Source organism: Equus przewalskii, chromosome 5 (genome assembly GCF_037783145.1).
Source record: "Equus przewalskii isolate Varuska chromosome 5, EquPr2, whole genome shotgun sequence".
NCBI lineage: Eukaryota > Metazoa > Chordata > Mammalia > Perissodactyla > Equidae > Equus > Equus przewalskii.
The window spans coordinates 40,723,538-40,740,539 of NC_091835.1; the positions used below are offsets into that span (position 1 = coordinate 40,723,538).

A 17,002-nucleotide genomic window follows, 5' to 3' on the forward strand; every position below is an offset into this window, starting at 1 on the left:
TCGGGCGCTCGCTCTCCCCACATTTCCCGGTGTGCAGGCTGTAACCCGATCTCCCATTTCCTGGTGGATTCTCTTAAAGAGGCAGCGGTCGAGAAGCAGAACAAAGGCTATTGTTTTATTTCCTCCTTTGGATTCCGCGTCCTTACCGGAATGTCCCTTCATATCTAATTATTTTCATTGCGTCTGCGCTTAGGAGGAAAAACCCAACACCTTGTGCGTTTCAATGTTCTAGGAGATGGAGCTGGGGAAGGTGGGAGGCGTTTAATAAAACCTGTTTTGTGGTTCCTGGGGCCCCTGCGTAACGTTTTTTAAACGTGTGTTCCTTGAGCGAGGCGACTGTTTGGCTGAGCTTCGGAAGCCGGACTCCCGGCCGGCAGAGGGCCGGCGGCGGGGAGGGCGGGCGCCCGCGCGGGGGCCGCGCTGCGGTGGGCTGTGCCGCCCGCCTCGGTAGCAACCGCGGCCTCGCGCGGCCCCGCTCCCCCGGGTTTCCTCCGCCCGCGCTCCCGCCGCCGCCCCTCCCCCCCGGCCGGCTTTTATTTCCCCGATGCCGGGCTGTAACCCGAGCTTTTATTTCCTGGTGGCTCCTTTAAGAGGCAGAGCTCAGTGCTGGGAATTCACGTCAGTTTCTGCACTGAAACTCTCAAGATCAATGAGCAAAGAGCTTTCTCAGTTCTGCCTTTCAGTTTCTCTCTTCCAGGAAGGAAAACATTCGAGAGAGCGAGGGAGAGCGGCGGGAGGGCGGGGGGCGGGGGCGCCGGCCGCGGGTGGGAGGAGAGAGCGGGAGGCCGGCCGGGCTGCGCCCCGGGTCGCCGCGCCGCGCCGCGACCTGCAGACCCCGCCGCCGCGCTCGGGCCCGGCTCCCACGCCCCCGCCGCCCCGCGCACCCAACTCCGCCGGCCGCGCCGCCCCGCCCCGCCCCGCGCGCTCGCAGACCCCGGGGGCGGCTGCCGGGAGAGATGCTGGAAGAAACTTCTTAAATGACCGCGTCCGGCTGGCCGTGGAGCGTTTCTGGGTTGGGGAGAGGAAAGGAAAGTGGAAAAAAACTGAGAACTTCCTGATCTCTCTCGCTGTGAGACATGTCTGAGACTCCTGCTCAGTGTAGCATTAAGGTAAAGATTTTCTCCCCCTCCCTCTCCGTGCTCGAAAACCTTGCGCTGCACCGGCCAGGGCAGTCGTGCTGGGCTCTTCCGAGGGGGCTGTTGCAGTTGCTCTGTTCGCAGTAAATTATTTGGGGCGCCAGAGAAGGAGATGCGGCTCGCGGCGGCTGCTGTACCCTTTAGTTTAACCTTGCTACTCCCCCCCGCTGAGCCCCCATCGGCTCCTCGGCCCCCACTCCACCCCCTTTCTTTTGACAATGAAATGCCTGTGACAATTGGTCAGGAGGAACCCGAGTGGTCTCTGGAACTGCAAAACACCCCCGTAATTAGTGCGCTTTTTAAAAAACCTGCTCCCTACTCCTACTCCCAACATGTGACTGAAATATAACTTTTGTTCCCGAGGGGTGGTCTCCATAGAAAAGAAGTTCTCCAGCCCCCGTTGAGAATGGAATCATTTCTTTCTTTCTTTTTTTTTTTTTTAAGGACACCCTGAGTCTGATTAGACAGGATTTTCCCCCCCTCCTCTGATTGTAATTGCAAGCGCTTGTCGGAGAGACAGTCCTGGTGTCAGCTTTTCCTGGGCATTGCACAATGAATTTCTTTCTCTCTCGCTCTCTTTTTTTAAACCAAGGTGCGTGAAGTTGCTGAATGTTTATTTTACTCCGATGCATATGAAAGTTGAGCAATCCCAAAGTAGAAAACTCTACTGATGCAGGCGGAGAGAGAATTATCTAAGTGACCAGGCAAAATGACCTTCCCTGTTTGACAGTGCAGAAAGGATATCTAAGAGGAGAAATCTCCTGGCTGTCTGGCCGTGTTTTGCAGTATTGTAAATACGGGATGGGGGATGTTTGCAAACACAGCACTTGGCTTCCAGGTAGTTGTGTATGTGGATGTATATTATCTCTAAAGGCTGGTGCTTCTGCGGTTTTTTGCTTCTAAAAAGTTGTTGTAAAGTTTGCCACCGTGAGGAGGCAGAATAATGTGTCCATCTCCCCCAGTTATTTTTCCCATCGCTGCATTTATTGTGCCCTTTATTCCTTTCACTGTTGTGTCAGTACCCAGGTGGAAGAGCCTTCAGCTTCTGTGAGAGGCTGAAGCTGCCGAAGTTAGTTTGTTTTGGGCTTGGCCCGTTTACTATGTGTTTGTTCATTGAGTGGACCTTGCAGAAACAATGCACAAATAACCTGTTTTCTTCATCTATGGGGAATTAGAGAAACCTTTCCTGGTTTAGCACTGCTTTTCCATTTGGATCTGTTTAGAGGAAACTGTTTTATCATATTCGATTACGAGGTTTTCATAGATAGACTCAGATTTTAGTGTTTCTTATCAGGGAAGATTTTCATGGGTTTGAGGCTGGGCTAATGTGAACTGAAAAGGTGGGTTGGGTTTCTTTGTTTTTACCTAACAAAAATGCCCCGTGGAACTTTCCGGCTTCTGTGTTTGTCCGTATCTAGGGGTAGCAGTACGTCTGTGGTGGAGGGGGTGTCAGAATGAAGAACTTAGGGTACTTCACGACTAGTTTATTTTGCTGCATAAATTAGGTTCTACAGTGAGTTCAGGAAAATCCTACGGTATGGATAATCTATTTGACACTCCATAACACAAACAGAGGTTACTAAGTAATAGAATATTAAATAAGTAAATTGTATTTAGCTCAATGGCAATAAATCTGACATTAGGAAAATCTGGATCAACTATGGGGCAGTAATTTTAGCCTGAAAACAACAAAAAGCAATCCTTTCTGTGACTTTTCTTGATCCCTCTTCTAAGGAGACTGCATATCCCCACTCTTCTGATGGGCTTATGTCTGTGTGCAGCTGGCAGAAGTGCCACCGAGTGGCTGGTTTCATTGTACTCTAGTGAGAAAAGAGGACAGCCGCCCCTTTCCTTACACACACACGCAGAACAAATCCCAAACCCGAACAAAACACTTTCCTAACTGTGACATAAAAATTGCATCTGTAGTTTGCGTAATATTCTTTTCCTTATTGCTGACCCTCTCGGTTCCTTTGTGGTAGCTCTTTTCACAACTGTGTATTTCTATGTAATTAAAATAGATTTAATGTTCTTCGCTAGTGGTGAAAGGATCACTTTTATTTTGGATTGTTGTTCATGGAAGCAGTATATGACTGTCGGCTGAGACTGTGTATATGTTTAGGTGCACATATGCAAAGTGTATTTTTCCACAGCGTTCGTTTAATTCACAAGGTCCCAGTAAGAAGTACTGGAGATCAAGGACCGGGATTATTCCATGTCATCTGAAATTGTTCTGGTGATGTGCACAGTGTTTCATTTAGTCCTTGGGATGTGGTACAGTGACTGCATAATAAAAAATGTTTGCTGCTAACCCACAAGGAAGTACTGGGATTGCTTCTAGAGTCCAGTAAACAATAAACTTTTCTGTGGAGCGGAGAATGAATGTCAGAGCTTTCAAGGATGAGCTGATGAATCTGATATACTGAAGACATGTGACGTGGAAGGCTCTCTGTGTGTGGCGAGATTTCCCTCCCTCCTCCTCTCCACTCCTGAAACCTTCGTCACTTGCTCTCATTGCTTATGAGCAGCTGGTCAGCAGGCAGTAAATTCCTCAGCAGCTGGTGTGATGGAGCACAGAGGAGCCTGACCAGAGGCAGCCATAGAGGGAAGTACTTTGTTTACTTCTGAGCAGTGTCTGTTCTACTAGAAAAGAATAGCGTACGATTTAGGTGGAATTTCCAAAGTGAAAGTTTCTGAATCAGTCAGTCAGTGACACCTTTGTATGTATCACTTCTTTGGTGGCGGTTGACAATGAATGCCCGATAATAGCTTTGATATTTCTTTTCTGCTTTATAAGCATGTTTCCATCACCTAGGGAAGTTAATATCAGACACACATTTTGTAGTAGAAGGCAGTTGACCAGCCCAAGGTCACCCGAACTATCTCCAAGCCCCACTGTCACTCTGCACGGGGCTGCCCCTCGTGTGTCGTGGCACTCTCATCATGGGAGTAAAAATGCTTTTATTTCGGACCATTTGGGGTTGTTTAGTTTAAGGACAGGGTCAAGTAACATAAAAAGTCACTATTGTTTTTCAGAGGGTTGCATGGCTGACTGTGCTGGTCACGGGAGGAAGGAAAAGGCTGCCTTTTCTATCATTGGCCTTCACCTTCAAATCACCTGTTCAGTTTTAAGTTCAGCCAAGTTGCAGCGGAAAGTGGTTATGGCCTAGCAGACAGTTCTTCGTGAGGCTTGCCACGGCGCTGTGGTCGGCGAGGGCTATCCAGATTACAAAAACTGGTCACAGCACTTGCCTGGTCCCCTTTTCCCTGCCCTCTGTATTGGTCGTCTGGGGCCCTACCCTCCATACGGGTGGGCTTCCTTAGCAGAATGAACTCTCTTTTCATTTTGCTACGAATGGGGGACTCTGCCTTTCCCCTACTGGACTCTGAGCTCCTTGGGTTTGGTGGTGATGATCTTTGTGCCGAAGTGCCTAGCTTGGCACCTGGCACGGAAGTGTTTCTCAGTAATGTTTGATTTGGAGTGAGGCACGGGATGAGGTCAGCACCCTTTCCCCTGTCTGTCCCTGTGTACCTCAGGGTGACTTAACCCCTTTCTCCACTAACTTGCATGAAGTATTTACGAGGGCCACTCTGCTGTCTCAGGGAGACCTGAGCACTCCCTGGTGTCTATCCAAAAATTATTATCAGTAGAATTTTGGTATAATAATGTTTTATTAGTTTGATAAAATTACCAAAAACTGCTTTTGTATCTAAACAAACAAAGGAATTGAGTAAAAGATACAAGGGGCTGGAGGAATGACTTGAGAAGGTTCAGATTAGCGGGCCAGTTGCTTTGACAGTCGAATCAGGCAACTTTTAGAGTTTCCGAGTTGAAACACCTCCGAGATAACCTGGCTCAACCTCCCATTTTTATAGAGAGGGGGTCCAGAGAGCTAAATGGTTTGCTTCAGCTGATCGATGACCGAACCTGGTTTAGAGCAACACAGGCCTCCTGGTTCTCGGGCCATTGCATCGTGTTTGCTCGGGTCCTGGTGTATCATGTATAAAAGGCCCAGGAAATTCGATCCAATAGGCTGCACCCTCTCTGGCACTTCCTAGCTTGGTCCATTTTAATCACAAGCCAGCTGGTGTGAGGGCACGGAGGTATGTGCCAAGGAAGATGGTATGTGGAGGGAGCATTGGGCCGAGAGGGTATATTGTTAGCTGTGAGAAGAGGAAGCAGTAGGAGTAGGGATGAGGGAAGAAGGGCTTGATGGAATTGTATTTGTACTGCTATTTGCAGCAGTTTTTTTTATTATGGTAAAAAAGATTATGTTTACCATCTTAACTATTTTTAAGTATACAGTTCAGTCATGTTAAGTATATTCACACTGTTGTGCAACAGATCTCTAGAACTTTTCCGTCTTGCAACACAAACTCTATACCCACTGAACACTAATTTCCCTTTGTCCTTCCTCCTAGCCCTGTGTAACCACCTTTCTATTTTTTGTTTCTATGATTTTGACTCCTTTAGATGCCTCGTATGAGTAGAGTCATACATTATTTTCATTTCACTTAGCATCCGTGTTGTAGCATGTGACGGGATGGCCTTCTTTTTTTTTTAAGACTGCATAATGTTCCATTTTATGTGTATGCCACATTTTGTTTATCCATTCATCTATCAGTGGACGTTTGGGTTACTTCCATCTCATGGCTGTTGTGAATAATACTGGGGTGAATGAACATGCGTGTGCAAATACCTCTTGGAGATCCTGCTTTGAGTTCTTTGGCTATATACCCAAAGATGGGATGGGTAGGATGCAGCAATACTTGTTTTATAGTGTGTGAGGGATTGGTACTTCTGCTTTGGGCTGAGGGCACTGGGCCTGTTATCAGGGCCTGTTCTGAGAAATCCTTGAGTGGGCCATAGGCTCCTTTACCCAGGGGCAGCCAAACTAACACCTTCATTTATGCATAGTAAGCTCTCTGCCTCAAATGACATCAGCCAAAAACATGGCAGCTGGTCCTAGAGAAGTAGCTTCCCTCCTTAGCATGGGTAAGTCAAGGGGCAAAATACCCCAAATGTGGGCACCGGAGGAAGGTAGAACTAAAACAAATTCTTAAGTCTGACTTGAGCTGCATTTACTCACACTGAGGAAAGTTGAGGGCAAGGGGATGGGGGAAGTAACTTGAGGAGCAGTTGCCTTCTCTTACCGATTTTCAAAAGTTTCCCTTTGGTGTGGATCTCCCAGCTGAGTGAATCGGTGTCAAATGAAGCCCCCTACGGTGTGGCATACACAAATGACAGATTTTTCTCTGTGAAAGCTACTTTAGAAAAAGCGCTGGAGTTTGTTTTCTGGCAGAGTCCTTCATGGCTGTATTTGTTGTTAGACATGTAAAAAAAACAATCTCTGTGTGTATTTGTTGAATAGAATGAGTGTGAGTTTACTCCGGGTTCCCACAGCAAAAGGGGCTCAGCTTAAAGGCTGTTTGCTGCCAAACCTAGCTTTTGAGGAGAGATGAGACTGAATTAGTGAGAAGTTAGAATTATGGCCTATTAAAAACACATTTTTACTGATTTGTGAACGTACAGGAACCAGTCTGGTAAAGTGTTGCTTACTGGGGCATCTCAGGGTAAGCCTCAGTGAACAGGCAAAAATGGCTTGTGTGCCACATCATCTGTTGGGTAGAAATGAGAGCTATTATGTGCTTGAAACTGTCCCTTCGCTGTCAAAATATCATCACGGATAGACTATTTGCTCTGGTAATTTGCTTGATAACCTTTTCTTCCTAGTGAAAATCTACAGTTCAGCCTGGTCTTTGTCTAAATGATCTGGAATCTTCAGGCAGTGGGGGTGGGGTTGACGAAGGAAGGCATTAGCCCATGTTTCAGTGTGGACTCCTGGAAGAGCTCACTCAGTCCTGCGGACCATGCTCGTGGAAAACCGTGGAAGACTTGCATTTTGGGAGCTTTTTAAATTCTGTCTGGTCAAAGGTCTGCTGTCTTAGTTGCTGTGGCTCCTACACTTGCCTCTCCTCTTCTTCTCCCCCCTCCTCCTCACCACCATCATTTGTTGACCACTGCTGCGTGCTGCTCCTTGTGCTAAGTGTTTTATCTACACTGTTTCATTTACTCTTCACAACTCCCTCAGGTGCAGTTTTTCACCCCATTTTACAAATGAGGTAGCTGAAGCCCTGAGCGGTTAAGTGATGAACTGGCCTAAGATCTCACAGGCTGTATGTGGCAAAGCTGGGGCCAGAATCTATGTCATGGGACTACAGTTCCAGAGTGTTTTCCATGGCACTAATCTCAGGTACAGCCATCTTTGTGAAGAAAATGAGGAAACTAAGCATGATGGGGAGATGGTGGAGCGTCACATAAGCCAAGCCGAGAGGCAGGAATGGAGTGGGCAGAGATGTTTACTCAGGTCTGGAATCTCCTTCCCTCTCTGGTTTCCTGTGAAGGTGCGTTGTTCCTCTTGCTGTTCCTCTTGTAGTGGGGGTGACTAGGTGGGCGCATGGTGCTACCCACCTTGGAATGAATGTCCAGAGCTTGCATTTTTACACCAATCCCTGACATTCGCTAGTGACATTTAGTCTTTTGATGGGTTTCATTTTGGGCCTTTCTTGCTTTTCTCAGAAACCTTTCTTTTCCCCCTCTGCTTTTCTGCTCTTTTCTGCTTTTTCTGCCTAACTGTTCCTTCTTCAGTGGGTGACAGGCTGAGGCTGTGTCCTCTCTTCCTGCCTCCATGCTAGCTGTCTTTATCTGCATCATTCCCTCGTCAGTCTCTTTTCCTTCCACAACTTTTTTTCCTTTAAAACTTTTTAAACAATTCGTGAGCACACTGTTCTTTTTTTTTTTTTTTAACCATCCTCCCTGTACATCTTTAAAACCGAGATTTCTAGGAATCTATTTGAAGTCTTTGCAGATGTTCCCTGATTGTCCCCCACGACCAAAGGAATCATCTTTTTTCTTTTCCTCTCTCCTAATAACCTGATCATCTTGCCTTGTTCTAATTTACTTGAAGGAAGAGGGAATTTTGGCCATCTGACTCCATCAATTTCTGGATTTGAGTGGCTTTCATGAGGCATGTCTTCAGAGCAGATAGAGGAAGGCAGCAGAGAGAGATGTGGTGTAGAGGCACTAAGAGGGCACTAAGGAAGCGTAGTCCCCAATTCTAATGAAACATAGGAAGCTGAGTTCTTTGTCGTTTAAGTAGTGAGCCTGAGCTCACAATGCTCATTGTAGCCAAGCCAGAGTCAGAATCAGGGGTTCTGTCTTAGGGCCGTGTCCCTCTAACACTGTGGCAGGGAAAATGGATAAAAAGCAGACAAGAATTTAGAAAGCATAGGTTCATCGTGAGGACTCGTAGAGAGAGAGAGTTAAACCCCTTTGTGTGGCACCACACGATGACTGATGATATTAATGATCATAATTATGACTCCCAAGTTAAGGACAAACTTTGTGAGATATAGGAAGTGAGGAAATAATGCAATTCATTTTGGAAAGCTATCCAACAAAAATGGTTGGCATAAAAATAATGTTAAGTTTCAAAAGGCTACGCTTCAGTTATCTGGACGAATGACTTACGAAAAACACTTTACTCCCCGGAGAGGACGGGAAAGAGCTATCCAGTAAATCTGCACGCTCCCCAGACCTGGTGTGCTCCTCGGGGGTATTTTCCCTTTGTGTGTGGGAGTCAGACATACGGAAAACAATCTCATTTCCTGAATGACCTGAAAAGGACACGTCGCTCTGCTGGTGTGCGCGCTCTGAGTGAACGTGCTCAGTGATGTCAGTGTGGCCACAACGTAGTTCCAATCACCTCTGCTTCAGATTTTGATTTGCATTTCATTCGGGCTGGTGTTGTTCTTTGGTTCTTTTCTGTAACGTCAATTTCTCTTAAGGGGATTATAAATTGCTGAGAAGAGGGGTCCAGTCATGGCCGTACCGCGGAACACTTCTAGGGGCAGAGCACAGACACTGGAGTAGACAGACTGAGTGTGAATCCTGGTTCTTGAACTTGTTCATCTTAATCTTGAACCTGTTAACTTATCTGAAGTAGTAATAAAAATACCTGTTTTTTAGGGCTGTTGGGATATGTAAATTGCCTAATACAGTGCCTTAAACTGTTAAAAAAACAACTAGTTCTTCTTCCCCTTTATAGATCCTCCACATCTTATGGATCTAGAAGGGCCTGGAGATTTTCTAGTCTGTGCCTGCATTATGCAGTTGAGAATACAAAAGCCAGAGATGTGAATGGTCTTGCTCAAGCTCCCATGACTCGTTCGTGGCACTGCCTGGACTAAAGTCTAGGCCTCCTGAGTTGACGGAGTCCCAGCAAGTGCTCTTGTCACTGTCCCATTGAGTTTCTCACAGGGCTGGGGTCACTCAGTCAGCGCTCAGCAAAGCTCTTATTTTAACTTTAATTGAATTACAAGCCTCAACAGCGGGAGAGATGAGCCAACTGCAATTACATGATAATAACAAATGCCTTTTGCATCTTACAGTCAAGTTTTGAGGGAACAGCTAGTATGGTTCTGAATAAGTTTCCAGAGATGAAAGAAAAGGAAAAATCCTAAGCTTGGAAGTACTGTACAGTGACTCTTAACTAGCATTATTACTCAGCACTCAAGTATTTGAACCTCTTCAGGGATCCGCTTGTTCATACAGTTGCTTATTATTTGCGACTGGGGCGAGACTTAAAAGAGAACCTCAATTCTTTAGTCTGCTTTTGTTTAACTGGCAGTTCCATGTCTGTCTGACCACAGAACAGACACTGTTTGCTGGGGGGGTGGTAAATTTCCAGTTTCAAGAGCGGAGAGTAGATGGCTCTTAGTGGAAGTTTATAGAGAAGAGTTTGAAAAAGCCAAATTCGTTACTTCAGGGCATGAGGGAACCTTCGTTTTTAGTAAATGTTAAGGGATTGAAGGATCTGTTTTCAGCAGCTGTATTCTCTTGCTGTGGACCTAAAATGTGTTCCTGAGTTCTCCTTTGTATATACGTGTCCAATGAGAAGATGACATATAGACTGGGAAGTGATCCTTTTTGAGGAGTAGTGGGGAGAATGTTAGCTGCCTCTTCCGCCGACCCCATGAAGCAGGTGTGGGCACTTTCAGACTATTGAAGAAAGAGCTACAGTTTGGAGAGAAACCGTTCCTCGGCTCTCCTCCTAGAAAACACAAGTGAAAGTTTGTGATTTTCTTCTTAGCTGCCTCGTCCCCTCTCCAGTGGGTTATGACAGGCCGTGTAACTTTATCTTCCTGAAGACTTATCTGTATGATGAAGTCAGTAATCCCTGCCTCACGCACATCCCCTATATATGAGGAAGCAGTAACCAAAGATGAGATGCTGACTCTAACGTATTTCCTGGAAGAAATGAGCTACAGATAGAAATCAGCCTTGTATTAAAAAAAATCAAACCCCACAGAACAGCCTGTTTGTCTCTGGTTACCCATTTCCCTAACACTTCCCCTTGTTCCTTAGTGAAAGTGTGGGTCTAGGTGTGGCAGCTGGGGCTGTGGGGCTGCTGAGCGATAAGACAGAAAGAGGCAGGGCTCAGATTGGCCGCCTTGCTGCGGGTGTAGCCGGAAACAGTGCTGGGGTCTCTAATGAAGAATCCAGGTCCAGAGACAATTTAGAATTAGTATTGTTCCAAGGCTAATGATTAATACTCGGATAAATAGATCTGCACTGGAGTGGACAGGAGGAACTGTAAGAGAGACTTTACAAAAAGGGAAGTGGGAGTTTGCTAATCGCTTTTCTTGACTGCTTTGAGGAGCTCCGATGAGGGAAGGCAGCATCTCTCAGCGCTGGGTCCTTCAGTATTCACTGTTACTGCTAGCCCGTTTGTCTCTCCCAGTCTATCCTTGACCATCAAATCAGACTCCTGCCGGAGCAAACCACACTGTAGTGTCTCCTGACTCAGCCCTGTATTTTTCTGTATAGATTGGTGATCACGGGCCGGGCACCCGAGGGGCAGAAGTGAGTTCTCTTTTCTTTGGGCCTCGTTGTGTCCTCATGTTCAACATCCTGCTGCAGAGTTGGCACATTCGGTTTTGGGAAATGGGAAATCTGAAGGATTGGACCTCTGGTGCATTTCGTAGCTGCTGTGCCCTCCTTTTAACTTGAGATCTGAGAGATTTAAAAAATCCGTGTTGTGAGTTCACTTGACTTGTGCTTTGCAGGGTAGAACCCCAGACGCTCCTGACTCACCAGTCTTGACAATAAGGGCCAGTGAGGGGGGCCAGCAAGTCAGGAGTCACCCTCACTTTGCATCTTTTGATCTGGTCCGTATTCGAAGTGAGGTGAACTGGGTGAGAGAGTTGTCATTTAGGGATCAAATCTGAGTAATGTAGATCCCCAGTCTGGGTAAGTCTCCTCTTCTCCCCGACTTGGAGACCTGAATGACCTGATTTGGCTGACTACATCTCAAATCCCCTGGAAAGCTGCCAGCTCCTTCTTTGACTTTATGCCATTTAGTCCTTCCTGTAGTCTGCTGACTCGAATACTTTAGGGTGAGGTGCAAGGAGAGACCATACCAATTGGAAAGGTAGGTCTTTACCCTCGGAGAACCAGAGAAACAAAGGCTCGCCTTCTGAGTTTTGCCTTCTGCTTTTCTGCGTCTCTGAGGCCCTGTGCTTTAGCAGGGCTCTGAGTTAGGTGGTCAGGGTGCGCTCCTCTGCAGGCAGGAGTCAGCTGCAGGTCAGACACAGCTTTTGAACACGATGGAATCCAGGGGGAATGTTGGCAAGCAGAGCAAGGCTGGAGTGATGATCCTCTAATCTTTTTCAGCATGCTGTAAGGGTATCTTTAACTTTCACCCAGACAGGCAGGGAGATGGGGCGGAGGGACCTAGGTGTTCAGTTACATCTCAAGTAGGGCACCTGTTAGTATACATGCTCCCACCCTTCCTGGCCCCTTGGCTTTTCTAAGCTACCTCCCCTAGAAAATGAACAAGGAGCCACTGACATCAATGGCAGGATATTTATTTATCATCCTCTGGCTGCAAGGCAGTGTGCTCTCGTTGGAGATAGGTGGGACAAGGCCTCAGAAGGAAAAGAACCTTAAAAATGCTGGAAGGAAAAAAGAGAGAGAGCCAAGCAGACCCCACTAAAAGGCCTTGTTGTTCCAGCAGAGAGGGACGAGATGGCCCCAGGGGCACAAGTCAGTGTTAACGTTAGCAGGCTCTTCCGAGAATGTGTCTGTTTTGAAAAATTTGGTAAAATGGCCAAGTGGAGCTTCTCTAAGGTAGGGGGGGTGCCCGTGTGTGCTTTTGTGGTTAGCCATCGTGTTGAGCAGTCCGATTTAAGGGAAAGATGGTTCTGTGTACGTTTCTATTTCAGCTGTGGTATTTAAATCTCACCATGGAGGAGGTGTGGGTGGGTGAGAGTGTGGTCCTCTTGCCTCTTGGTTCATTTATATCTAGGTTAGAGGTGAACGTGAGTTCATGACACATTCTGTTTTTTCTTTGGGTACGTTTCAGAGCCCAGGGCAAATCCAGTTACTCTGCCTTGATGCGTGTTTGTGGACTGCCAGGCTGAACGCCAAATGGATTATGGGGAAGAATTCACTTCACAGCTCTGGCTCCCAATTCGTATCTGGTGATTCTTCCTGGGCTCTCATAGTCTTAGGGTTCTCTTTTCTTAATCTTTTGGGACTCTGAATGGGGCCTGTGTTTGACAAGGTTATGCTTCTTTGGGGGAAGTTCTGGCTGCACACTTCCCCAGGCAGGGCAAGGAAGTGTTAGTCCAGCTGGCTGCATTTTGGGTTGGGCAGTTGATCATGCTTATCACTTCAGGGGCTTCTGGGATACCAGTTGCCAGAAAGGCAGTCTCTCAGGTGGTCCTAGTGTCCCCAGGGCGCAAGTGTTCGGCTTTGGGGGGAAATTCGCAATCTCAGGTTCACTCTTCGTTCGCATTGGTGTGAGTTAATGGCCTCGTAATTGAAGTGCATTGAAAGTGCTCCACACTCCGAAGCCTAGGAAGTGCCTTCTCTGGGTCAGGGAAAGGTTTCCTCAAAAAGTTACTGAAGGCTCAAGCTTAAGAATCAGCACTGGAGGTTAGAATTATCATGTTCTAGGGAGAGCAGCGAGAGGGTAGCTGACACCACGCCTTTATGCACTATTTTTAGTGCTAGTCAGGACTCTATGGTATGGCTTGGGCTTTCTTGGGCATCATTCTCCTTTTATCCCAAGGGTTTGTCCTTGTGACTCTGCATATTTGCACATCTGTTGCATGCTCGCAGGATCAGAAGTCACAGAAATTGTGGTATAATCTCTTTTCTAGCTTATAGAGTGAAACATTGCACAAACCCCAGCCTGGTGGCAAAGAAACCTTACATGTAGATGTGAAATATATCTCTTCAGAGGGTTAGCTTTCTGATGGGCTATAAACGGATTGTTAAACAGTAATGTGAGGGGCTGTTAACAAGCTGTTTCTAAGAGCATCTCCCTGGTCTGGTCTGAAAAGGTCATGTGTACCTATTGCAGCTATGAAGTAGTTTGCCTGTGGTGTTTATATGTTGGTAGATTCTGTGTGTGTGTGTGTGTGTGTGTGTGTGTCTTCAGTGGTGAATGAACTGAAAAGATAATTTTAAATGTTGTTTATTTGTTCCTATGTTAGTGTCCATGTTCTACACTGGGCTACGTTCTGGTTTGTTTTTAAGCTGCCTTAAATGAGGAGGTGTTTGGTCAACCATCATGTATGAGTCAACCAAATTTCAAAAAGCTTCAGTATGTTCATGATAATACTCTACGTATATAATAACTGCTTTAAGGATTTAGAATACTTGGATGAATAGGTAGATCACCTTCCCATAAGCAAACTGTCATTCAGGTTCCCAAGTTCAGCAAAGCCGGGTTCCTATTGGGCGCGTAATCTTATTTGAACTTCTTTTCACGTTCAGATGAAATTGCTGAAAATTGGTCCATGCCAGTTTCTGCTACTATTGGATTTTAATGAGAACTCTTTCTGGTTACTAGGATGCCATGCTTCTGCTGTGTTTGCAGCTGCTGTGTTAAAAAACAGGTGTCTCTTATAATCCTCTGACGGGATCAGTTTGCTAGCCTGGCAAAGCCTTATTATTATTGTTTTTATTTATTTATTTTTGTCCCACGTAGGTCAGGTACTGCCAAGAGCTGTTGATAAGCAGAATGAATGTCAGAGAAGATGGCAGCTTTTCTCGGTGGAGGTTTCTGTTTAAAGAATCCGTCTGAGAGTCTTACACCCTAAAGATAGAGCTAAATAAAACTGTTCAGGATGCGAATCACAGGGGAGAACAGCCAAAAGAAGGATAGTAATGAATAGTTCTGCCAAGTCACCTCTCTGTCATTCTTCAAAGGCCAACTTAAGCCAGTGCTGTCATAACAGGCATCCAGGACTAAGGGGAGTGAGTGATGACCGTGGTCCATGGCACACTGACTCATCCACTGTGGTTTCTTAGGGCTACTGGATCATAAGCTTCTGGAGGGCAGATGTACTGTTGTCTCCAGCCTGAAAGGCAATCTGCTGCAGTGCTCCACAGCCCGTATCTCTCACGCTATCCTTTCTGTTCCATCCTGACTACACTGTCTGCCTTCCTGCCCCAGACTTGTCAGTTGTCTCCTATCTGATCTTCCTGTCTCCACTCCCTACACCCTCTAGTCCAGCTCAGAATGATTCTTTGCAAATAAAAATTTGATCACATCATTCCCTTTCTGACCCTCCAGTTTAGGATGAAACCTAGCTCCTTATCATGGCATGCAAGGCCCTGTATAGTCTGCCTTTCTAGAATCATCTCCAACCTCCCCCTCCACATTATGTTGCAAGCAATACCTGCTCTCCTCCCAAACCGCATAATGAACTTTTATGCCTGGAGTCTTCCCCTGATTCTTTTTCTGCCTGGTAGCCAACTTGTCGTCTGAAGCCCATTTCTTAAGCCTTCCCTATTGCTGACAGGCACGGCATCCTACAGCTCATTGAACATGCCTGCTATTGGCAATGATCCGGTTACAGTTTAATTGTTTATTATCCTCTAACTAGAGTGAAAGCCCACTGACAGCAGGAGTCTGATGGATTTATTTTTGTATCTCCAGCGTCCTCACAGCATCTGGCACAGAGGAGGTCCAATGTATGTCAGTTGAATAGAATTTTTTAAATCAGCAAGTATTTATTAAGTTTCTATTTTATGGGCTTAGTGAGTGCTGGGCTCTGTGATAAGTAAGAGAAATGTAAGATGAAGACCTAGCGGTGTTGGAATCCTGAGCACATACCCCTTGAAGGCAGAGGCAGGAAGAAAGGTAGAGACCCAATTTTTGTTGCAGTGTCAGGACCACATGGCAGGATACCAAAGGGGCTCTTGTGAGACCTAAGCACTGCACAGACAGGTACACACAGCACCTACTCATTCCTTTCCTCCTGATTGCACGCCTTCCAGAGACGAACGTAGACAACTGGAGAAAAGGCTTGAGAACCTTTAGACTGGATGTGCAGAAAGAAGCTTGGGCAGCCCCAAAGGAATGAACTTATTCACCAATCCATCCTCTTTCTTGACTCAGCTCAAGATGCCTCCTGGGTCAGGGAGAGAGAGAGCCGATGGCTGTTTGTTGTGGCCGTGTGCGGTCTTAGCGTTGCTGACTCTCATACTCTGGGAACCAGTGGCCTGTCACCACTGTGTGGGGCTCCCAGTTGTTCCCTCACTTCATTCTTCTTCTAGTTGGTCGGTAGAGATAACCTGAGAGAGCAGCACAGCTTTCTGTGCATTCTCTGAAGGCAGTGATGGCCTTTCCAAGCAAAGGGAGGAATCTGACTCTGCACTTGGGTCAACTTTTTTCAACGTTCTCTTCCAGATTCCATGTTCTCCTCTTCACTTATCTGAGATGATCTCTTTGGAGCTCTTATTTTATTCCTAGTGTCTTGCCCTGAAGGCCTAAACAAGTGAGAACACCTGAGTGTACCACAGAACTAGAAAAACAACTCAAAGTCATGTCTAATGGATGGTGTGACAGCCTCCACATTTCTGTTTGAGTGGACAACTCAATGCTATTTGCTTAAAGAAGAGACTATTGGGGGAGTGTACTATGGTCATGAACAATCTGATAAGTGTGAAATGAACCAATTGGGAGAAGTCAGGTATTTTCAGACATAAGCAGACACACCTGGGCCTTCCACACAAGCCCAAATGGCTCATCTTCTCCCTACTCTTGTTGCCATTGACATACAGCTGGGATTCAAGGCATCAGGATATGTGAAAAGTTTCAACATCCTGAACCCAACTAGACCCCAGTAAGAGTTATTCCCCCCAAACTGTCACCAGCCAAGTTTTCCTGGCCACCTGCCAGGGGCTCTCTTTTTCAGGCCCGTGCTGCAGCTGCCTGCCAGCCCGCCTGGGCTTGATCTCATCTCGGCTACAGGTGGGTCTGTCTCCAGGCTGCTTTACTCCAGGCTCTTCTGTCCTGCAGGGAGTCCAGGTTTTCCCTTGCCTCTCTCAGATAGGCTCCAAGAGGGGTAGTGTGGCAAGTCGGGAGTTGTTACAGGAATGCTGATGTAGGCTTCCTTAGGGAGCAGCAAAGCGTGGGCCTGTGTGTTCCTAGTGAAAATACACATTTATGAAGCTGCTAAGGTAGAGAGTGGCCACTAAGGGTGTGCCTGTGCCTTCTTATGAACACTCACCTTATACAACTCATACTTGGACAATGCGCTGCTGTCAAGTTTCTTCCCACCGTTAGTGTCCTTGCTCAACATCTCCTCTGCCAAGGCTTTTGATATACAGAGGCCATTTCCTTCCCTGTCCACTTCCTCTCTCTTTCTACCAGCCTCACAGGACCCAGTGGTAACCTTACTGTTCCAGGAACACACGAACCTAGGGCTTTGTGCTGATGGGACCTAGGGTTTTTGATAATTAGTATGTCACAGTCTAACTGTGGGACTGTCCCCTATTTAGTTCC

At 46.6% G+C, this 17,002-nt stretch overlaps 1 protein-coding gene across 4 annotated transcripts in view; it reads left to right on the forward strand.

Moving 5' to 3' along the window:
• Positions 1–775: 775 nt before the first annotated feature.
• The window catches only part of ETV6 (ETS variant transcription factor 6), a 223,319-nt gene continuing 207,092 nt past the window's right edge, over positions 776–17,002 (forward strand). The window contains exon 1 of one of the 4 annotated variants that reach the window (XM_008513529.2): positions 776–1,109. In XM_008513529.2, the coding sequence (XP_008511751.1) occupies positions 1,077–1,109 (33 nt within the window). In that variant the 5' untranslated portion in view covers positions 776–1,076. The remainder of the gene's footprint in view (positions 1,110–17,002) is intronic. The other 3 variants (XM_070619113.1, XM_008513530.2, XM_070619114.1) reach the window with 3 other exon arrangements.